This window comes from Hemiscyllium ocellatum, chromosome 24 (genome assembly GCF_020745735.1).
Source record: "Hemiscyllium ocellatum isolate sHemOce1 chromosome 24, sHemOce1.pat.X.cur, whole genome shotgun sequence".
Classification (NCBI taxonomy): Eukaryota; Metazoa; Chordata; class Chondrichthyes; order Orectolobiformes; family Hemiscylliidae; genus Hemiscyllium; species Hemiscyllium ocellatum.
Window position 1 is genome coordinate 45,296,009 of NC_083424.1, and position 24,278 is coordinate 45,320,286.

Sequence of the window (24,278 nt, forward strand, 5' to 3'; positions counted from 1 at the left end):
GACTCGCCTTGGGCCCTTCCCACTGCTGCTGTTGTTCGAGGCCCACCTCCATTGCTGCTGCCTGGACTTGCCTTGAGGTCACGGAGGGCGCTTTCACCCTCCTCCACGAGGGCGCGGCTTACCGCGTCTTCTGGACGGCATGCAGTGCCACCTGTGCTGCAAGGTGGGGCACATTAGAAAAAACTGCCCCATCCAGAAAGCTGCCCAACCCACACAAACGGCTGAGGGTGGCACCACCGCACCCACTCCCCCTCCCCCAAAGTCAACATCACAAACCCTGGCACCGGGGGCAAAGCCGGAGGCTCCCAATGCCTCAGCCTCTGGCAGGGAGGGGGGTGAGCGTCCAACGGGCCAGAAGGTGCTCAGGAAGATGCAACATGTCAGACCTGCCCACGGGGAGACCACTCTATCCCCATCCCCAACACCTAGCCCATGACCTGCCCTGCCCCTGCACGACAATGCCCCTGCGGCCGTGCCAGTGTCATCCTGGCGCGGGAACCCTGACCCCAAAACCCCCAAACCCATACCTGATCCTGGCCCCACTGACCCCACACCCAACAGGTCTGCTCCCACCGCTGTGACCAAGGGCCTGCCTAGGACTTGCCCGAGGCCTGCCCCCACCACTGAGGCCTGCCTCCATCACCGCTGCCTGGGACTCGCCTTGAGCCCCTCCCCACAACCTCCACCATTGCTACTGCTGGAGGCCCACCTCCACTGCTGCTGCCTGGGACTTGCCTTGGAGACCCTCCCCACAACCTCCACCACTGCTACTGCTGGAGGCCCACCTTCACTGCTGCTGCCTGGGACTTGCCTTGGACCGGTCTGCTCCCACCGCTGCGACCAAGGGACTCGCCCGAGGCCTGCCTCCACCATTGCTGCCTGGGACTCGCTTTGGGCACCTCCCCAGGTCCTCCGCTGCTGCTGCTGCCAGAGGCCCACCTCCACCGCTGCCGCCTGGGGCCTACCAACATCCAGCAGCAGAGGATGGCGAGCCCGAAGGTTGCAGGGCCCAGCCACACCTACGCCGGAGTATCTGCTGCCTTAGGCTTGGCAGTCCCAACCCCGGCCACAACCGCAACCCCCTTCAGGCACCTGACTAAACGCCTGGGATCAAGGCCTATCCCCATCCCAACATGACCAGAGGCCTGCAGTAAGGCCATGGCTGGTGTGGTTGGCCCACTGGCCATCATTGCTGCGGCCCAGATGTACGGGAAGGCCGTCTTTTTCCTGAAGACCGAGCAGGCGGTCCACCTGGCTGTGGAGAGGGGGCTCACTGTGGGCGGGACACATCTGCCCGTCGACCCTTTGGAAGTCACGGCCCAGAGGATTGTAATCTCCAACGTCACGCCCTTCATTGCCAGTGAGCTCCTTCTCCCCCACCTCAACACCTTGGGGGAGATCCGGTCAGGTGTCCAACCGCTCCTGCTCGGTCTTAAGGACCCTGCCCTCCGGCACATATACTCCTTCCGATGCCAGGTGTTCATTTACCTGGCCCGGGAGGAGGTCACGGAGTGCTCTTTCACTGTCCTACACGAGGGCGTAGCCTACCGTGTCTTCTGGATGGCATGCAGTGCCACCTGTGCTGCAAGGTGGGGTACATTCGAAAAAACTGCCCCATCCAGAAAGCTGCCCAGCCCACACAAATGGCTGAGGGTGGCGCCACCGCACCCACTCCCCCCTCCCCCAAAATCAACACCACAAACCCTGGCACCGGGTGCTAAGCCGGAAGCTCCCAATGCCTCAGCCTCTGGCAGGGAGGGGGGTGAGTGTCCAACGGGCCAGAAGGTGCTCAGGAAGATGCAACGCGTCAGGCCCGCCCACGGGGAGACCACCCTATCCCCATCTCCTTCCCCTTCCCCTTCCCCTATACCTACACTTAGCCCATGACCTGCCCCACCCCAGCATGACAATGTGCCAGTGTCACCCTGGCGCAGGAACCCTGAACCACCTGGCTCCTGGAGTGGTGAGGGGGGGGTCTACATGAGTCACCTCACCCGCAGATCTGGCAGGGTGGCTATTTTGTTGGCCCCGCATTTTCAGCCAGAGATCTTGGGGGTCAGGGAGCCAGTGCCAGGCTGTTTGCTTCATCTGACAGTTCGGCTGGGGGGCGCGGTGCTTCACTTGGTGAACGTCTACGCTCCCCTGGCCGGGCCGAGGCAAGCGAGCTTCTTCGAAGAAGTGTCCGCTCACCTTGCTTCCATCGACGAGAACCAGTGCGTCGTCCTCGGGGGAGATTTTAACTGCGTCCTCGAGGACAGTGACCACGGCGGTGCCCGCACGAGTTCGGCGTCGGGGAGGAGGCTGGGGGACTTGATCAAGTCCTTCGACCTGGTGGACGTCTGGCGGAATCTCCATCCTGACTCCATCGCCTTCACCTTCGTGAGGCCTGGGTTGGAGCGTCCAGAATCGACCGCCTGAACGTTTCACGGGCGTACGCCTCCTGTTTTCCGAAGGCCTCCACGCGGCAGGTGTCGTGCACGGACCATCACCTGGTGTGGGCGGAACTCCTTCCGTTCGGCGCCAGGTTGGGCTCCGCGTACTGGCACTTTAACAGCCTGCTGCTGGAGGACGAGCGGTTCCGGGACTCGTTTCGTCGTTTCTGGGCCGGCTGGAGAAGGAAGCGGGGAAGCTTCCCCTCCCTGAGGCTATGGTGGGACGTGGGTAAGGTTCACGTCCGCGTCTTCTGTCAGGAGTACGCGAGGGGGTCGACGAAGAGGCGGAAATCCAGGATCGGGGAGTTGGAGAGGGAGATGCTCGACCTGGAGTCACGCCTCGGTCAGCCCGACGCGGACCCGGCCCTGCGCGGGGTGGACGAAGAGAAGAAGGCCGCGCTCCGGGACCTGCAGCTCGTCGGGGCTCGGGGCGCGTACGTGAGGTCGCGGCTCCAGCTCCTCCAGGACCTGGACCACGGCTCCTCCTCCTTGTACTCACTGGAAAAAAGGTGTGACACCCGTCAGCAGCTCCTTGTGCTGCTCACCGACGACGGGTCCCTCGTCTCGGATCCGGAGGGTATCAGGGCCCACGTCCGATCCTATTACACGGCCCTGTTCTCTCCGGATCCGTCCAGCGAGGACGCTCGCAGAGTTCTGTGGGAGGACCTGCCGCAGCTCGGCCCGGAGTACGCCGGAAGGCTCGACGCTCCCGTCACTTTAGAGGAGCTGACCGACGCCCTCGACCGGCTCTCGAGGGGCAAATCCCCGGGGCTGGACGGGCTGACTGTGGAGTTCTTCAGGGCGTTCTGGGACGTCCTGGGGAGCGACTACGCACAGGTCCTGGGGGAGTGTCTAAATGCCGGAGAGCTGTCCCTTTCTTGGCGCAGGGCGGTCATCGTCCTGCTGCCAAAGAAGGGGGACCTTCGTTCCCTGAAGAACTGGCGTCCGGTCTCCCTCCTCAGCACGGACTACAAAATCTTTGCCAGGGTGTTGTCTTCTCACCTGGCTTCCGTGCTGGCCCACATGATTCACCCGGACCAGTCCTACATGGTCCCGGGCCGGAGGATACACGACAACGTCCATCTGGTCCGGGACCTGATCCATTTCTGTCAACGGGCTGGTCTGCCGAGCGCCTTCCTGTCTCTCGACCAGGAGAAGGCGTTCGACAGGGTCGATCACGAGTACCTGCTCGGGACTCTGCGGGCGTTCGGGTTCGGGACACAGTTCGTCGCCCGGATCCGACTTTTGTACGCTGCCGCAGAGTGTCTGGTTAAAGTTAACGGGTCCCTGACGGCGCCCCTTCGCTTCGGGAGAGGAGTGCGTCAAGGCTGCCCCCTGTCCGGCCAGCTGTATTCCCTGTGCGTGGAGCCTTTCCTGCGCCTCTTGCGGAGGAGGTTGTCGGGGCTGGTTCTGCGCGGAGCGGGCACAGGGGTGGTCCTCTCAGCCTACGCCGACGACGTGCTCCTCACTTTCACCAACCCGGCTGACCTGGGGAGGATGCGCGAGTGCCAGGCCGTGTACTCGGCAGCGTCTTCCGCCAGGATCAACTGGGCCAAATGTTCCGGGCTACTGGTGGGTCCGTGGTGGGTGGACTCCCTGCCGGAGGAGTTTCAGGGGTTCAGCTGGAGTACCACCCATCTCCTCTACCTGGGGGTCTACCTCAGCCCGACCGAGGAATCCTGGCCAGCCAACTGGCAGGAGCTGGATGCCAAAGTCTCGGCTCGCCTAGGCCGCTGGACAGGACTGCTCCGAGTGCTATCTTACAGGAGCCAAGTGTTGGTCATAAACCAGCTGGTGGCCGCCATGCTGTGGTACCGGCTGGTCACTTCGGTCCCTCCTCCTGGCTTTGTCGCTGACATCCAGAGAACATTGGTCGACTTCTTCTGGGACAAAAAGATGCACTGGGTCGCTGCGCAGGTTCTGAGTCTCCCTATTGAGGAGGGCGGTCAGTCACTGGTGTGCGTCCGCACCCAGGTTGCGACCTTCCGCCTTCAGACCTTGCAGCGATATCTTTACGTCGAGCCTCCTCCTAGGTGGTGCGCCCTGGCGACGTATTTTTTCCGCCAGGTGCGTAACCTCAACTACGACACACAGCTCCTGTTCATTGACCGTGACAGTTTGGAGGTCGCCCTCAAGGTGCTGCCTGTCTTTTACCAGGACCTGATCACTGTCTGGAACATGGTCGAATCGCGTCACGCCTACCCTCCGGCAGGAGTAGCGGCTGTCGTCAGGGAGCCGTTGCTCAGGAATCCGCACCTCCGTGCTCGCGGGTTCGAGTGGCTGTCGGAGGGTGGGCCGTGGCGGCGAGGGTGACCAGGGTCGGGGACGTGCTGGGTGCCGGGGCCTGGGCTGGACGCTGCCACAGGACATAGCGAGCAGGGCAGCAGTAGACGTCCGATACGTGGCCACCGCCATCTGACCCCTTAAAACGGCGGTGCTCAGACCCGACGTAGTGCACCAGTTGGAGGACGCTCGGGTGTGCGGTGGGATCCCGTCCACGCTCACCCCAATCCGGACGGAATTTCAAATCGGCCCCAAGGTCCCGTACTTCCCGCGGGAGCCTGTGCCCCACAACCTGAGCCGCCTCCGGAATTTTAATTTTGTTCCCTTTCAGGGGGTAAAAAGGCGGGCCCTGTATCGACTGCTGCTGCACACCGTCCACCTCTTCTCCCTCATCCACCGTCTGGACACGCCTTGGCGTGCTCATTTGCCACCGGGCGGTGGGGATCCCCAGTGGAGGGCTCTCTATGCGGGAGTCCTCCCCCTTTCTCTCGGGGATCTGGGGTGGAGGGTGCTGCATGCAGCAGTCCCCTGCAACCACAGATTGCGGTGGTTCACGGACTCCCAGCCCAACTGCTTGTTCTGTGGTGCTGTGGAGTCCGTGGACCATGTGTATGTTGGGTGTGGGCGTTTGCATTCCCTCTTTGATTTTTCTCAAAAGCCTCCTCCTCTGCTTTTGGTTGCACTTCAGTCCCACGCTCCTGATCTTCGGGCACCCGGTGCGGAGGAGGGAGGGCAGGTCTGAAGACCTCCTCGTGGGTCTGCTCCTGGGCCTGGCCAAACTGGCCATAAACAGGTCCAGGCAGCGGGCCGTGGAGGGGGTTGTTAGGGCCGACTGCCTGCCCCTCTTCCGCGGTTAAATTAGAGCCCAGGTATCACTGAAGAAGGAGCACGCGGTGTCCACCTACACCCTGGAGTTGTTCAGGGAGAGTTGGGCGCCGCAGGGAGTGGAGTGGAGTGCATTATTTCCCCCTCCATCTCTATTTTGATTTAATCCCTGCCCTCCCCTTCACTGTTTGATCACACAGCATTGTCCTTTGATGTGAAGGGCACTGCTTGTCACTGGCCACTCGGGTGTTTCCTATCTTCCTGGTGGTGGACACCAAATAAAGATTCGTACACCTTGTGTCTCTCACTGTGTCTCACACCTGCACACACACACAACATGGGTGCTGGGGAAAAATAAGCACTACTGCAGTTAGGCGGTAGTGTGGGGGTTAATAAAAAAAAAACAGGATGTCTGACACTCCTGTTCTTATCTGTCAGCTCCCTGTTTAAATCAGATTAACAGCCCCAATCAGAGAACTCATATTTTATGAAGTCCATGGCTGACCTCATTACAATCACTACAATCATCATCTAGTGTCACTTTGGAGGAGTCTATGAAACCCCTAATGTTGCATCAGTGTTATCCAGTGCTTCCTAATCAGCTGGTACTCCTGTTCTACTATCTTCATCATGGTTGGAAACCAGTTCTCTCCTTTAGATTTCCACTGACATGTCTTGTACCCTCCCTTGATTTGTCAGGACTGTCATCTGACATCACTGTGGTATTTATATCTACGAGATTTATATCTATTTGTCTTCTTCCTAGCTAAACACCTGCATCCATTTCACAGTGACTACACTGATCTCTCCATGCTGAACCTGCTTCCTTTAGTTTTGTTTGATTACTTCTGTAATATTTGCAACGTGATTGTAATCTTTCTGCTGGTCCTTCTGCGGATGCTTCCTACTTTTCTCCACATTGTTTCACTGGAAAGGTCTTGGTAGCTTTGCTACATAATGGATAGCTCTGAGCTGCTTATCCAAATAGTGCGCAGGTCTGGGGCTCCTTCTTCACATTCTGAACATACATGTCTGTCCTCCTGTATATGTGTTCTAGCTGTTGATTTACAGGCTCACAGTTTCTGCACTTGGTTATTACTTCTTTGAGAGTTAGTTTCTTAGCGGTTGCACTCTCAGAGTAGGATCTCATATGCTAAAGATAATTCTAACTTTGATTAGATCATTTTCAGGTGTCTGAGTGCACCTGAAGTCTCTGAGCTTTGCCTGCAACGGTAGTAGATTCGCCAAATTTAAGTGCATTTAAGTCGTCATTGGACAGGCAAATGGACGTACACAGAATAGTGTAGGTGGGATGGGCTTCAGATTAGTATGAGAGGATGGCACAACATCGAGGGCCGAAGGGCCTGTACTGCGCTGTAATGTTCTATGTTCAATGTAGTCACATATCTATCAATATGCCTTGTTTTACCTTGAGCTCTGATGTTAAATATATGCCACTTACATGTTAGCTTCACTTTACATTCAAAATGTACCTTTAAGAATTAGAATCCCTACTGTGTGGAAACAGGCCCTTCAGCCCAACAACCCCACACTGACCTTCTGAAGAGTATCCCACCCAGACCCATTCCCCTACATCTACCCTGACTCTTGCACCTAACATACACAACCCTGAACACTACGGGCAATTTAGTATGGCCAATTTACCTAACCTGCACATCTTTGGACTGTGGGAGGAAACCAGAGCACCCGGAGGAAAGCCACGCAGACACGGGGAGAATGTGCAAACTCCATACAGTCAGTCGCCCGAGACTGGAACTGAACCAGGGTGCCTAACACTGTGAGGCAGCAGTGCTAACCACTGAACCACCTTGCCGCCAAAATTTGGTTGTATTGTGGGCTTCGTGGGAAAATTTGTTCTGGGACAAATGGAAATGTTAAGAGTGGGATTTGAACCCACACCTCTAGGAAGGGACCAGGCTTTTGAAATTTCTGCAATTTGTTTTCTGTTCTTTGGGAAGAATTAGGTGGAATACATTTTGTAATTCCATCTGTGATAAAGTGTAAATACTTGTAGTTGCTCTTGTTTGTTCGTTTTATAAGATTTCTTCACTGACAAGAATATGTTTGTGGCATGGACTGGAATATTGAGGCTTCAAACAGGAAATGAGGGGAAGAATCTTAAAGAGGAGTAATATTTGGAAGTCACTGTTAAAAATGGTTGAAATTTTTTTGTATTTTCCCTTAGTTAATTGAATTTTATTCCATGACTTGGTTTTATCAAGTAATAATTTTGCATATTCTTGTTTTTTTTCCCTGCCAACATTTACCCTCCCCATTAGAGCTGGACAAAGAGACAAAAAATGCAAGTTAACATTTTGCTGCATCATTGTACTGAATCAGGTAATTTCAAGTAAGGGAGCTTGATTTGCCTCATTTTCTCTCCTACTCCTTTCAACCTTGGGACTTGATCCTAAGGTCCTCATTGAAAACATTTGTAGATGGTTGCATACTGTTACTAGTAGAGTTTTCCGTAAATAACTGACAGCAGGAATGGAAGAATGCGACAGTCCCTATCAATAAATGACATTAAAATAACAAGCTTTCACATTTATAGGAGAAGTGGGAAGTGGGAAGTATGCATAAAGGTAATTTGCAATATTTGTTGTTTAAAAACCCTTGAATCATTACAGACCGCAGATTCTTCTGCTGTGTATTTCACACGCTCTCTCTGAGCTATCCATTATTCATTCTTTAGCATTTGAAAAGAATCCGAAAAAGAGTTTTTGATCAGCTATTGAGCTACTGTCTCCATGTAGACACACGGTTAACCGTAGCTGCTTTTATGATCTGAGGATCATTTGCAGTTTGCCTTCTGCATTATAGGTTCATCTTTGTGGCTCAAATATCCCATCTTAACATGGTGCTGCACCAAATTTAGGTTAATACATCAGAGGATGTATTTCCATTGTAATCACTGACTACTCCTTTCACTAGATGGGTTGGTCACTGAGGAACAAGGTCGCAGGTATCAGGCTGACTCCTCTGGCCTGCACTTGCAGGCTAGGCCGGGGCTCTGGGTTTACAGTTGGGCCTGGGTGCCTGAAGGAGGAGAGTTGACGGTCTGAGCACGGTGTGGTGGTCTCCTGTTGTGGCTGCCTTGTTGTGGCGTGGCGGTGTTATCTTGGCATAGAGGCCTCCTCCCCATGTGAAGGCCTTCTTCATGTTTGTCTTCCAGGTACTCCAGCAGTAGTGGTGACAATCCCTCATGGCAGTCTTCTTTGGCGGAGGCTTCTAGGAGAGTGTTCCAGCAGCCCAGGGGTGGGAGTCTTGTCTCACCTGCATCTTCAGGGTATTCCATCATTTCTTAATTGGCTTTCCCCAAGCCCAGGAGCCATTAACTGAACTGTGATGAGCTTTGTCTTAATTTTTCTTTATTTTGTTATTACATATGATTTCTGTCATTGATATAGGTGCCACAGTGGGCCAACTTATCAAATTTCACTTTGTTCTTCACTTAAAAGTACACATGGCAAAAAAAATTTGCATCTATTCGATTCTATATTCAAATATTACAGATCTTTTATTTTTGGCTTTTGCTGCTTAGGACTTTTCTTGTAATGCCAGCCCAGGACAGAATCTGCAGAGAGAAGCACAGTCAATAACCCCTGGTTAACATTGCAGCACTCCTCTGACTAGATGTAAATAGGTAACTGTGTTTAGTGTCACCGCACATATGAAGTGAATGAAAAATCATTCATGAGTCAACCACTTGTGAAGTAAACAAACGATCAAACCATCCATTTAACTGGGATTTTATCATGTGATCCTGGAAAGTGCAGATGCATACCATTTAATACAATACTAACTGAATAGATTGGCCAGTATCAATGACCACTTAAGTAACTGAGGGCTGAAGACTCCAAAAGCAGTGATGCTGAGGAAGTTGGTGAGGGTTTAAATGTGCTTTTCTTCAGTTGAAACAGTAAAATTGATAAAAGGTTTTTAATTGAATCGGCAACATTTCTTCTGGAAAATGCTCTCCAAATGATTCCAGCAAATGTACCTTTTCAGTGGTGGATGATTAATTTATTGTGATATTATTAAGTCAAGAAGGGGAACTGAATACGTGCAGATTAAGTGAAAGTTGTTTCCTTTTGAATAATGTTTCCAATTTCTATCAAGGTTTCACATAACGTGTTAAATTTATTCTGGTAAGTGCACTTTCAAAATGCTTTTGTTAAGAACTCGTATAACTTGAAGTTTCATGGATAATGTCTGCGATGGATATTTAATGTGCTGTGTCACAATGTGCAAATATCCAGGGTCAGAAAGAAACAAGTGTAAACAAAGTAAAGCAACAGGACAGTTGAAAGACAAATTCCTACACAGGATTTGTCAATGACAGAGTCAGCATGTATTGCCCATTTCTAAATACTCTGAAGAAGCTGGTGGTGAGCTGTTATCTCTACAGGACTCCCAAAGTACAGTTAGGTAGGGAATTCTAGAATTTTGACTCGGCAATGATGAAGGAGCAACAATCTATTTTTGAGTCAGGATGGTGTCTAATTTTGAGTGAATTTGAAAGTATTGTTTCTGTCTTCTAACTTGTAGTTATTGCATGCTTAGAAGGTGTTGTTAGTGCACCTGTGATAAATTAATGCAGTATATCCTGTGGATGGTTTTTGGAGCAGCCAGGGTGTTGGTGGGAGTGAGTATGTGGATGGGGTGCCAATTAAATGCATTGCTTTACTCAGGATGATGCTGAGCTTCTATTGGGGTTGCACAAATCTAGAGTTCCACCCTCTTCCAAATGTGTGTCTTGTAGGTGCTGGAAATGTCTTGGGGATTTGGGAGGTGAGTTACCTGCAACAGAATACTGTTACAATGGTGATATTTGTAAGATTATATTTTAGGACTATATATTTTGATCAGTAAGAGGGTTATACTTTGGGAGTGTACTTTTAAATTCAGGGCAAATGAGAGGGTCATGCGTGTCTGAGCTGAAGTCTACCTGACCGTAAAAGCTGGCTGGTAATTTATGAGAATTAAATGGAAAATGCATATTGCACAACTGAAAAGGGACGTTAAGCATCTTTACATTTGAAGGCAATTACAGCTGTGGCTATGTCCACAACTGAAAGTCTCCTGAAAGCCATCCAGACATTACCAGGATGCTGTTCTGAAACCTAGCATTTTGTTTCTCAGATGAAAGGCTATTTGGGAAAAACTTCTGGCTGTAACAGCTGCTCCTTTTTTTTTGAGGTATTTTCGGTGTTGGAGGTGATTTTCTCGAATTCCATGAGCAGCAATTATTGTTTTATATGCTGTTGCATTGTTTTGGAACTTTAGAAAAAACGTCAAAACAACAGCAGTTTTAAAAGGGAGAAGAACAGAAAAAGGAAGCACATGGTGAGGACAGTGCAGGGGGGGGAGAGAGAGAGAGAACCTGCACAGTTACTGCCTTCGTTGTTTTGAATTCATGTATCACTGGACATCGGAGTGCCTCTGGGAAAATTAACAAACAGTAAAATTCACAACTAATCTTGGAGGAACCTGTTTGGGTGAAGTTCACAACACAGAAACAGATAAGTTAATCGTTGTTTTAAGTATGTCCAATAGAAAGGCTGCAGTAGTCAGTAGAGTGGGTTCTTTCCTGATTGTATGTTTTTGGAGATATGTCTCTTGATTAAACTTAAAATATAAGCCATAACTATTAATTTAACCTGGGACAGTGTTTTGTAAAGGAACAAAATGGTTTTATTTTCTGGGTCTGTAGATTGTGAAGGAGCAAAAATGGCCTTTAGTACAGTGATATGTACATCTTGTCAGATGTGGGAGTTTAAAGAGAGTTTAAGGGTTCCTGCGGATTATATCTGCCATAAATACTGTTGGATGCGAATCTTGTCAGATCGAGTGGATCGGTTGGAGAGGCAGTTAGAAGCATTGAGGAATTTGCAACAGCAACAATATGGGATGGATGGCAGTTATAGGAAGGGGGGAAAGTTTCAGATATAGTCACATAGATGGGTTAACTCCAGGAAAAGTAAGAGAGGCAGCTAGTGCAGGAGTCTTTTGTGGATACACCCATTTCAAACAGGTATGCTTTTTGAAAAATGTAGGGGGTGATGGATTCTCAGGGGAACGTAGCACAAACAGCCAAGTTTCTGGTATTGAGAGTGGCTGTAATGCAATGAGGGGTACGTCGGCTTCTAAGCAATCAATTGTGTTAGGGGATTCTGTAGTCCGAGGTACAGACAGATGTTTCTGCTGCCAGCAACGAGAAATCAGAATTTGTGTTGCTTCCCTGGTGCTAGGATCAAGGATGTCTCAGAGGGTGCAGAATGTTCTCATGGGGGAGAGGGGCCAGCAAGAGGTAATTGTCCACATTGGAACCAACGACATAGGAAACGAAAAGGTTGAGATTCTGAAAGGAGATTACAGAGAATTAGGCAGAAATTTAAAAAGGAGGTCCTCGAGAGTAGTAATATCTGGATTATTCCCGGTCTACGAGCTAGTGAGAGCAGGAATAGGATAGAGCAGATGAATGCATGGCTGAGGGGCTGGTATATGGGAGAGGGATTCACATTTTTGGATCATTGGAATTTTTTTGGGGTAGAAGTGACCGGTACAAGAAGGAAGCATTGCACCTAAATTGGAAGGGGATTAATATACTGGCAGGGAGATTTGCTAGAGCTGCTCGGGAGGACTTAAACTAGTAAGGTGGAGGGGTGGAACCCAGGGAGATAGTGAGGGAAGAGATCAATCTGAGACTGGTACAGTCGAGAACAGAAGCGAGTCAAACAGTCAGGGCAGGCAGGGACAAGGTAGGACTAATAAATTAAACTGCATTTATTTCAATGCAAGGGGCCTAACAGGGAAGGCAGATGAACTCAGGACATGGTTAGGAACATGGGACTGGGATATCATAGCAATATCATAGCAATGACTCAGGGATGGGCAGAATAGGCAGCTTAATGTTCCAGGATACAAATGCTACAGGAAGGATAGAAAAGGAGGCAAGAGAGGAGGGGGGAGTCGCATTTTTGATAAGGGATAGCATTACAGCTGTGCTGAGGGAGGATATTCCTGGAAATACATCCAGGGAAGTTATTTGGGTGGAACTGAGAAATAAGAAAGGGATGATCACCTTATTGGGATTGTATTATAGACCCCACAATAGTCAGAGGGAAATTGAGAAACAAACTTTTAAGGAGATCTCCGCTATCTGTAAGATAATAGGGTAGTTATGGTAGGGGATTTTAACTTTCCAAACATCGACTGGGACTGCCATAGTGGTAAAGGTTTAGGTGGAGAGGAATTTGTTAAGTGCATACATGACAATTTTCTGATTCAATATGTGGATGCACTACTAGAGAAGGTGCAAACCTTGACCTACTCTTGGGAAACTGGGCAGATGAGTGAGGTGTCAGTGGGGGAGAACTTTGGGGCCAGCGACTATAATTGGAGTCATAGAGTCATAGAGATATACAGCATGGAAACAGACCCTTTGGTCCAACCAGTCCATGCTGACCAGATATCCCAACCCAATCTAGTCCCCCCCTGCCAGCACCCGGTACCATATCCCTCCAAACCCTTCCTATTCATATACCCATCCAAATGCCTTTTAAATGTTGCAATTGTACCAGCCTTCACCACTTCCTCTGGCAGCTCATTCCATACACATAACACTCTATGTGAAAATGTTGCCCTTTAGGTTTCTTTTGTATCTTTCCCCTCTCACCCTAAACCTATGCCCTCTAGCTCTGGACTCCCCGACCCCAGGGAAAAGACTTTGTCTATTTATCCTATCCATGCCCCTCATAATTTTGTAAACCTCTATAAAGTCACTCCTCAGCTTCCGATGCTCCAGGGAGAACAGCCCCAGCCTGTTCAGCCTCTCCCTATAGCTCAAATCCTCTAACCCTGGCAACATCCTTGTAAATTTTTTCTGAACCCTTTCAAGTTTCACAACATCTTTCCAATAGGAAGGAGACCAGAATTACACGCAATATTCCAACAGTGGCCTAACCAATATCCTGTACAGCCTCAACATGACCTCCCAACTCCTGTACTCAATACTCTGACCAATAAAGGAAAGCATACCAAATGCCTTCTTCACTATCCTATCTACCTGTGACTCCACTTTCAAGGAGCTACGAACCTGCACTCCAAGGTCTCTTTGTTCAGCAACAATCCTGAGGACCTTTCCATTAAGTGTATAAGTCCTGCTAAGAGTTCCTTTCCCAAAATGCAGCACCTCGCAATAATCAGAATTAAACTCCATCTGTCACTTCTCAGCCCATTGGCCCATCTGGTCAAGATCCTGTTGTAATCTGAGGTAATCTTCTTCACTGTCCACTACACCTCCAATTTTGGTGTCATCTGCAAACTTACTAATTGTACCTCTTATGCTCGCATCCAAAGCATCTATGTAAATGACAAAAAGTCGAGGACCCAGCACTGATCCTTGTGGCACTCCACTGGTCACAGGCCTCCAGTCTGAAAAACAACCCTCCCCCACCATCCTCTGTTCTGTATCCAAATGGCTAGTTCTCCCTGTATTATGTGAGATCTAACCTTGCTAACCAGTCTCCCATGGGGAACCTTGTCGAATGCCTTACTGAAGTCCATATAGATCACATCTACTGCTCTGCCCTCATCAATCCTCTTTGTTACTTCCTCAAAAAACTCAATAAAGTTTGTGAGACATGATTTCCCATGCACAAAGCCATGGTAACTATCCCTAATCAGTCCTTGCCTTTCCAAATACATGTACATCCTGTCCCTCAGGATTCCCTCCAACAACTTGCCCACCACCGACGTCAGGCTCACTGGTCTATAGTTCCCTGGCTTTCCTTACCAGCCTTCTTAAACAGTGGCACCACGTTTGCCAACCTCCAGTCTTCCAGCACTTCACCTGTGACTATTGATGATGCAAATATCTCAGCAAGAGACCCAGCAATCACTTCTCTAGCTTCCCACAGAGTTCTAGGGTACACCTGATCAGGGTCCTGGGGATTTATCCACCTTTATGTGTTTCAAGACATCCAGCACTTCCTCCTCTGTAACATGGACATTTTGCAAGATGTCACTATCTATTTCCCTACAGTCTATATCTTCCATATCCTTTTCCACAGTAAATACTGATGCAAAATATTCATTTAGTATCTCTCCCATTTTCTGCAGCTCCACACAAAGGCTGCCTTGCTGATCTTTGAGGGGCACTATTCTCTACCTAGTTACCCTTTTGTCCTTAATATATTTGTAAAAACCCTTTGGATTCTCTTTAATTCTATTTGCCAAAGCTATCTCATGTCCCCTTTTTGCCCTCCTGATTTCCCTCTTAAGTATACTTCTACTTCCTTTACATTCTTCTAAGGGTTCACTTGATCTATCCTGTCTATACCCGACATTTGCTTCCTTCTTTTTCTTAACCAAACCCTTAATTTCTTTAGTCATCCAGCATTCCCTATATCTACCAGCCTTTCCTTTCACCCCAACAGGAATATACTTTTTTTGGACTCTCGTTATCTCATTTCTGAAGACTTCCCATTTTCCAAACGTCCCTTTTCCTGTGAACATCTGCCCCCAATCAGTTTTCGCAAGTTCTTGCCTTATACCTTCAAAATTGGCCTTTCTCCAATTTAGAACTTCAACTTTTAGATCTGGTCTATCCTTTTCCATCATTATTTTAAATCTAATAGAATTATGGTCGCTGGCCCCAAAGTGCTCCCCCACAGACACCTCAGTCACCTGCCCTGCCTTATTTCCCAAGAGTAGGTCAAGTTTTGCACCTTCTCTAGTAGGTACATAAAAATACTGAATCAGAAAATTTTCTTGTGCACGATGGCAGTCCCAATCTATAATTCTATTAGGATTAAAATAGTGAAAGAAAAGGGTAGACCAGATCTAAAAGTTGAAGTTCTAAATTGGAGAAAGGCCAATTTTGATGGTATTAGGCAAGAACTTTTGAAAGCTGATTGAGGGCAGATGTTCTCAGGTCAAGGGACGGCTGGAAAGCTGAGGGGGAGCCTGCCCAAGTAAACAAATGGCTGCCTTTCAGTCGTTTATTGATCAATTGGACTTTAATGGGGTGTAAGTGGGATTTACACCCATCTGGAGCAGGAAGTCCCACTTCAGAGAGACACTGGCCAATTGGGTGACTGGCAGCTCTGTTGTCCTATGTGTGCCAGGCTGTAATGGTGATCACTGCTGGCACTACAGTCAGACCCCAATGGAAATATCAACGGAGCTGAACCCTAATTGTGTCAATTTCACCAGGGTGAGGCTGGACCCAGTGAGAAGGGTGATGAGCCAGTTTAAATTGAGCATATGTAGATATGGGGTGGGCATTGGGAGAAAGGGAGGTGTTGGGTAAAGGGGAAGTTGTGAAATTGGGGGTTTAGTCTAATTGGTACAGGGGACTCCCATTTATCTCCACATCTTGGCTGGCACCAATGAAAGCTCCTGTGCTTCCTCCATGCTATGGATCTCCCCTGCTACAGGTATAAAACACTGGAGACTATTAATTGGCCACTTAAGGGCCTCAATAAACCCAAGGTGGCAAGCCACTTGACATTTGCACTGTCTCCAGTAAAGTTTCATCCGAGTTGAGGCTGGGTGGGTAGGCAGTGGGAAGGCCACATGCTGGATTTTACAAACACTCACCCATCAGTGGGATGTCTAAACTCCAGCCACATAGAACCTGAACAGAACAATAAAAATTGTACTGGGAAGAACTAAAGAAGGCTGACATTGAACTTGGCAGTGGGGAATGTTAATTCTCATCTATGAGACCAAGCCTGACTATTGTTCAGATCTCACTGCACTCAGTGTGGATTGCTTCATGGGGGTCAAATGCTCTCTTGATGTCAAAGGCTGTATTCTCACATCTCTGAGAAATCCGAAAACCAGGTGTTTTGTAAAACTAATGGGGAGAAAGTGAGGACTGCAGCTGCTGGAGATCAGAGTCGAGAGTGTGTTGCTGGGAAAGCGCAGCAGGACAGGCAGCTTCCGAGGAGCAGGAGAATCGATGTTTTGGGCATAAGCCATTCATCACCAAAACCAATGTGGGAACAGGTCCAGCTACTGACACAGGACTTACATTGAAAGCACTTTTTAAATGCAAACAAAGAGGATTAATAAGGCCCTCGGGAGTGAACAAAGAGACCTTAGAGTGCAGTTTTGTAGCTCCTTGAAAGTGAAGTCGCACGTAGATAGGATAGTGAAGAAGGTGTTTGATATGCTTTCCTTTACTGGTGGAGGCTAGTACAGTTACAAATTTAAATAGGTATTTGGATGGACATCTGATCAGGAAGGATATGGGCCAAATGTTGACAAATGGGACTAGATTAATTTGGGATATCTGGTTGGCATGGACAAGATGGATGAAAGGGTCTGTTTCCATCCTGTATATCTCTATGATTCTAAGTGCTTACTGTTTATTCTGCTTACGTTGTATGTTTTGTTAGGTTTCAGCTTCAGAGAGTAGTCACATCTTTGCTAGCTGAGATGTTCAATACTGTGTTTGAAGTCTGACAGGAAGGACAGGATTTTTTTTATTCACTCATAGGATCTGGGTGTCTCTGCCTAGACCAGCATTTATTTCCCCATCCCTAATTGCCCAGAGGACAGTTAAGAGACACCCACATTGCCGTGAGTCTGGAATCACATACAGACCAGGTCAGGTAAGGATGGCAGATTCCCTTCTCTGAAGGACATTTGGGAACCAGATGGGCTTTTCTGATAATTGGTCATCATTAGACCCTTAATCCAGACTCTATATCGAATTAAATTCCACCACCTGCAATAACAGGATTTGAACCTAGGTCCCCAGAACATTAGCTGAGTTTTTGGATTAATAGTCTAGCAATAATACCACAAGGCCATTGCCTCCCCTAATGGTCTCAACTGTGACTGAACAGTAACTTTAACCATAGCTTCCCATCTCTGGACTGTTAAGGCCAGTTTTGTGATCCCAGCAAAACCTGAGCCTGAATGTTAACTTACTCTCTAAGCCAGAAGGATGGGTGTGATGAGATGACTTGTCACCATGTTTATGAAGTTAGTTTAACTGAATAATTTGTGAAAGCCCTCAGCACAGTTTTTGGCTTTGCGCTAGAAACAGACCAAAAAGAGCCGGCAAACCTTGCCAGAAACTCAAAAGAAAATGTATGCTTAAGGTAAGTGGCTACATACAGAGGAAAGAACAAAATGCCAGGCAGGCTGAAGTGAAAGGAAATACAAATTGGACGCATGAAATGGATTCTCTGGAAGGAGATGTTGTGACAATAAATATTTAGCGAGATATCCATATTCCTGTACCAGTTAGGCGCAAGGAAGTTTGTATTGCTTGTCATTTCAGGGCACCACCTACAATGATCTAAATTAACTTAGTCTGTCAGAGGTGAAGCCAGGCTCAACAACCTGTTCAGTATTTAAACTTCTTAGGAACTGTGATATGTGGGAGTGTTTTGTTGAGTTGTTGACTCCTTTACACAGGATAAGTAATGTCATATTGGGGTTCTTCTCTTTTCATGTTGGAAGTTCAGTTGAAAATTGTGATTTATGCCATTTCCCTGCCAGTACTGCCAATTTGTCATCTTTTTTCTGAACCAAGGGATCTGGATTTGATTCCACCCTTGGGCAACTGTGTTGGGTTTACACATTCTCCCCGTGTCTGCATGGATTTCCTCCCGGTGCTCTCGTTTCCATCCACAGTCCAAAGATGTGCAGATTAGGTGGATTGGCCATGCTAACTTGCCCATAGTGTCCAGGGATGTGCAGACTAGCTGGATTAGCCATGGGAAATGCTGGGTTATAGAGATAGGTCTGGGCAGGATGCTGTTTGGAGGGAAGTTATGGACTCAATGGGTCAAATGGCCTGCTTTTACACTGTAGGGATTCTATGATATAGTGGGAGACTTGGAGAGAATCTCTGTGAAATATCTGCAAATGAGACTTCTTTGTCATATTTTATACATTGAAGGACTGTAGACTGATTTTGTATCAAGTCATTGGGACTACTTGTATTTTGTAAAGGCTTCATATCATTGTGACCTTCATACTGCTTCTAAGCAAGTGCATTACGAAGTGACAGAGTATAAAACAAGAGAAGGCTACTCTGATGTGAGCAGAAGGAATTATTTGGCCAAGTATATGAATCCTGGGGGTGAAGACAAGATTTTTTAAAAAAAAAACTTGACTCCCTATGGTGTGGGAACAGGCCATTCGGCCCAACAAGTTCACATTGACTCTCTGAGTCTTAACCCATCTAGACCCATTCCCCTAACTAATGCACCTAACACTATGGGCAATTTAGCATGTCCAATTCACCTGATCTGCACATCTTTGGAGTGTGGGAGGAAACCCACACAGACACAGGGAGAATGTGCAAACTCACACAGAAAGTGATCCAAGGGAGGAATCAAACCTGGGTCCCTGATGTTGTGAGGCAACAGTGCTCACCACTGAGCCACTGTGCCGCCCTGTGTTTCCATACTGTTTGAGGAACAGTAACTCTTGCCTTAAGTCCTCTCAAGAAATGTTCTTCAGCCTCTGAATCCAGGCCAGCAATTGGAATATTGGAACCTCCACCCCACTCGCTCAAAGGCTTTTCCGTCCTGCCCATTTGGGTGTCTGAAACAAAACAGCAACCATAAGGCAGACTGCTGAAATAAACTGAGTTGAAAATAAGTTGGAATGAAAGCAAACTCAGCATGATCACTGCCACGGAACAGAACCAAAAACAACATACTCCTAATAAAAACAAGTGATCTTTGTTGTAACCAAGGTCAGAGCCCAGTGTACAAACTGCTGCACCTCTTGCATCAAAAGATTGAATGACTTCCAAAGAAATGGATCTGAAATACTTTGGGACACACTGAGATTGTGATGTGCTCTGTATAAGTGCAAACTCATTTTAAAGCATTTTGAGACAGATAGACGTTGCAGAAGAGTAACCGTTTCTATTTCCTTTTGTGTTCCTGTAGCTGCAGATCAGATATCTCCTCCTGACCATCTTCGCTGCTTGTATTGGTGGCACCTTCCAATATGGGTTTAACCTGACAATCATCAACGCACCGACAACTGTGAGTCCAGAGCAATGGTCAACTCAAGAAGGTTAGCTGCCTCCATATTGGTCAAGGCACAATTAAAACTAAATTTGTATTTTCTTTCTATCATCAAAATGACAGTTTATCCAAAATTTTATCAATGAGACTTGGATTGAGCGCTATGGCACAAAACTGGAGAGCTGGGTCATCACACTGCTCTGGACCTTCATTGTGGCTGGTTATTCCATTGGAGGACTGGTCGGGGCACTTATTGCAGGACCCATGGCCGTAAGGTTTGGAAGGTATGAACTAACACCAGGAAATGTTTGGTGTAAACCAATATTGGCTATTACGTCAAGAGGTGTATCAGAACTCACATAAATCACAGTTAATAAAATCTCAACAAGTCTGCCTAAGATTAGAGACAATGAGTTGACACTTTCTCACACATTAATTCCCATTCTTCTAGGTGATGAAAACTGCTTCTGAGTCAAGCTAGCTGCATGGTTAAATGTACAACTGCCTCCATGATTTGCAGATGTCCTAAATACCCTCCTATCTCATCATCCACCCCCCCCCTCCAATGAAAAAGGTTGGGGACTGGTGTGGGGATGGGACTTCCCAAAAAAGATGACCAGAGCTGAAATATCTGCAGGGAGGATTTTTTTTTTTTAGATTACTTACAGTGTGGAAACAGGCCCTTCGGCCCAACAAGTCCACACCGACCCGCCGAAGTGAAACCCACCCATACCCCTACATTTACCCCTTACCTAACACTACGGGCAATTTAGCATGGCCAATTCACCTGACCCGCACATCTTTGGACAGTGGGAGGAAACCGGAGCACCCGGAGGAAACCCACGCAGACACGGGGAGAACGTGCAAACTCCACACAGTCAGTCGCCTGAGTCGGGAATTGAACCCGGGTCTCAAGCGCTGTGAGGCAGCAGTGCTAACCACTGTGCCACCGTGCCGCCCATTATGCTGCCACATTAATCATTTATAGGAATTATGGATAGTTAGGAAAAGTACAACTCTTTTTTTTTGCTATGACTGGGAACATTCTTGTGAAAAGTCTTGCGGGAGAAAATTAGAATGGCCGTAATTGCCATGACATGGGGGCACTCCCAGCACATTTAATTGACAAACTTTCTTCGTTGTGTTTTCTTTCAGGAGAAATTCACTTTTGCTAAGCAATATTTTCATACTCATTGGGGCTTTACTAATGGTTCTGAGCAGAACCGCAACATGCTTTGAGTTGATTATAGTCGGGAGATTCTTTTATGGAATAAACTCAGGTAACAGTTTTAATGAATTCAGAGGCAGAATTTGGTTTTGAGGAGGGCACTAAATGGAAGATATAGAATTGGCTGCCTAGTTTATTCCTGCCTGGAATACCTGCTACCAAAATGCACCCTAACAGATGCACACCCTGTCTGATATACACACTGCCCAATATAGAGCACTAATATATTTTCTTCCTGATGTACATCCCACCTGATATACTTCATGCCCACTCTCCTAGAAGTGTTATGCTGCAGAAGGAGGCCATTTGGCCCATTTTGTCTGCCCTGGCTCTGCGAATGAGCATCATGGCTTAGTGCCATTCCCTTATTTCTGGTGTTTCTCAGTTTATTACAAGCATAGCTATTTCTTTAAGAAGATACACTTCTCTAATTTACAGCAATTATAGAAGAATACCTAATACAGTTTCAACCAATGAACCTATTGAGAAAAAGTGAAAAGGGAAGCTACTTCCTCCCCACCATTCTCCAAGCTCCTGAGTTAGCACACTTTACTTGTGGCAGTAAACCTGAGTGAAATCACCTTTTCCCCCCACTGCATTGAATTCTCTAATTTAATCAAATTCTAGATGTACCCACTTGGTCTCTGATTCTCTCAGGTGAAGTTTCTTTCACACTGGCTGTGTACCCTTACTACTTACCTGACCTGTAACCCATCCCCTGTCTTATATACAGCCACCCATTACACATCATGCCTCATATACATGCTGCCCAGTATACATCCCATCTGACATACTCCATGCCCAATATATAAACTGACCAACATACACTTTTCTCAATATCCACTCTGACTGATAAGCACACTGCCCAATACACACAATGCCTAATGCATTCCCTGCCCCATATGCATCCTGCTCAATATATACCCTAGTGTAAAAAGTGAGGTCTGCAGATGCTGGAGATCAGAGCTGAAAATGTGTTGCTGGTTAAAGCACAGCAGGTCAGGCAGCATCCAAGGAACAGGAAATTCGACTTTTCGGACATAAGCCCTTCATCAGGAATGAGGAGAGTGTGCCAAGCAGGCTAAGATAAAAGGTAGGGAGGAGGGATTTGGGGGAGGGGCGATGGAGATGTGATAGGTGGAAGGAGGTCAAGGTGAGGGTGATAGGCCGGAGTGGGGTGGGGGCGGAGAGGTCCGGAAGAAGATTGCAAGTTAGGAGGGCGGTGCTGAGTTGAGGGAACCGACTGAGACAAGGTGGGGGGAGGGGAAATGAGGAAACTGGAATATATACCCTACTCAAAATTCACTTTACCTACTGAACTCCCTACCCAGTATACTTCCCATTTATTATATACCTGACCTGATATACAGGTATATAATAAATGGGAAGTGTACACGTGCCCAATATATACCCGCTTGATATACACAAAGGCCATATACATCTGCTCGATATATTCTCTGCCTGATATAGACATTGCCCAATATGCATCCAACCTAATATGTTCCCTGACCAATATAGATGCTGACTTATGTACATCCTTTCTGTATTCCCTGTTCAATATGCATCCTGGCAAATATACATCCTGTTCAATTATGCTGTGCCCAATACTGTCCCCACCTGATAGGCTCACTGTCCAAAATAATTCTGATATACTCTCCCAACCACTATACTCCCCTAGCACAGTCCCACCAACTGTACTCCCCCAACCAATGTTCCTTCCATCTAATATACTCCTAATTTGATGTTCTTTTTAACTAAACCTTTAGTATTCTGGTGTAAAACCATTTTTATAGGGCTCCTTGTCAAGTTTGGCTTAATAATGCTCTTGGAAAGCAGGTTATGTTTAATTACATTAAAGATATTGTACAAATTCCACTCGTTGCTGTTGCAGTGCATTGATTGTGCTGTGACTGCCACACTGCGAGATCCAAGTGCAACAGTCATAGCAATGTCGAGTGTGTGAGGTTGAGGTGAGTCAAGGAGTGGGGCTGCTTAGCTAGGACGGTGAGGTGGTGAGTGAAACAGGTATGGTGAATGGAGAAAGGTGTGACACAAGTGGTTCACTTATAAGGACATGTATGGTAAAAATGAGCTTGACTGGTTGTGTGAGGTAATTGAACTACTTTGCAGCACTGGATTCAATCGCTGTTTAAGCTCTTGTTTAAGATCCTTGTTTGCTATGACCTGCCTGTATGGCTTGCAAAACAAAGCGTTTCACTGTATTTAGGTTTATGTGACTATGATAAACCAAATCAAATGAAAAAAAAAGACTGTTTGGCATTAACAGTGAAGAGTATCTCTGTAAGGTCTGTCTGAAAGTTCACTGGCCACCTTACAGTCGGGAACCTCTCTCTTTCTGTCGGCCTCTTGCACCAACCTTTCCAGCGCAGCACTGGAGCGCCTAGGGTCACACTGTCTGGATTATTGCTGCAGTTCCAATTCTTCCATCTGCTTATAAACTCCTCAGGCAGTTCCAGCTGCTTCTGCAGCAACAGCATGACCACATGGAAGAAATGCAGACTAACTTTAAGGACAACACACTTGCTTTAAATGAAATAAAAACACAAGCTACTTGAGATACTTAATAGATCTGGGGAGAGACAAACGGTCAACGTCTTAGATTGATGATCTTTCATTGGAAATATTGGTGTGAGTCTAAAACAAGATTGGATGCCGTGCTGACATATCCATGCTATGTCTTTAAGTAAGAAGGCAGCACAGATTGCTATTCCAGATCATGGGCCAATCATACCCAATATAGTCACCATACCAGGCTACCCACTCAATCCAATTTCCTGGGCTGTGATTCTCCATTGTTAGATTCACATATAGCTTGGAAATTGTCATAAAGTACCTTGAAAGCAAACATACAGGTTAAATCAATGTTGCATGTATCAATGCATTGAATCACTGCGGTGTTGCATGTATTCAATGAGTACAGATTAGAAAAGAATGGTTGATCTGTAACGGTGTGATGTATTTTTCCTTTTGCTCTAAGGTGTGGGATTGAACATTAACCCCATGTATCTTGGTGAGAGTGCACCAAAGGAAATCCGGGGCATGGTGGCCTTGTCATTCGCTCCGTTCACTGCAGCTGGATTAGTGCTGGGCCAAACCATTGGACTCAGGTGAGTGCTGTGTTTCACAATAGCTCTACAGTGCCCGTGAGTCAAGGCACGGAAATAATTCTCATCGTGGGCTCATCTTAAGGTTTCTCCAGGGTACTTCTCTAATTTCTGGGGCCTACCTTTCAGTTTTCAGGAGCTCCTTTTTCATTCTCTCTCATTCCTTCATTGCATGATGCAGTCACATAATATATTGACCTTCTGTAGTTGTGTTGATGGGTGGATTATTTGGACTCACACATAAAACTGATTGGAAGAAATTATCAATATCCTAAATAATTATCATTGCTCAATTAAAAATGAAAACATAATGCTGAAAGAAAGCATTGATTTCCTAGATGCCACAGTGCTC

At 47.3% G+C, this 24,278-nt stretch overlaps 1 protein-coding gene across 1 annotated transcript in view; it reads left to right on the forward strand.

Annotated features, from left to right (window-relative positions):
• Positions 1-458: 458 nt before the first annotated feature.
• The window catches only part of LOC132827473 (solute carrier family 2, facilitated glucose transporter member 11-like), a 59,652-nt gene continuing 35,832 nt past the window's right edge, over positions 459-24,278 (forward strand). Inside the window, exons 1-8 of the mRNA XM_060844161.1 lie at positions 459-561; positions 908-1,029; positions 1,477-1,589; positions 17,623-17,683; positions 19,493-19,591; positions 19,697-19,857; positions 20,729-20,853; positions 23,800-23,929. Coding sequence (XP_060700144.1) covers positions 459-561; positions 908-1,029; positions 1,477-1,589; positions 17,623-17,683; positions 19,493-19,591; positions 19,697-19,857; positions 20,729-20,853; positions 23,800-23,929 — 914 coding nt within the window. The remainder of the gene's footprint in view (positions 562-907; positions 1,030-1,476; positions 1,590-17,622; positions 17,684-19,492; positions 19,592-19,696; positions 19,858-20,728; positions 20,854-23,799; positions 23,930-24,278) is intronic.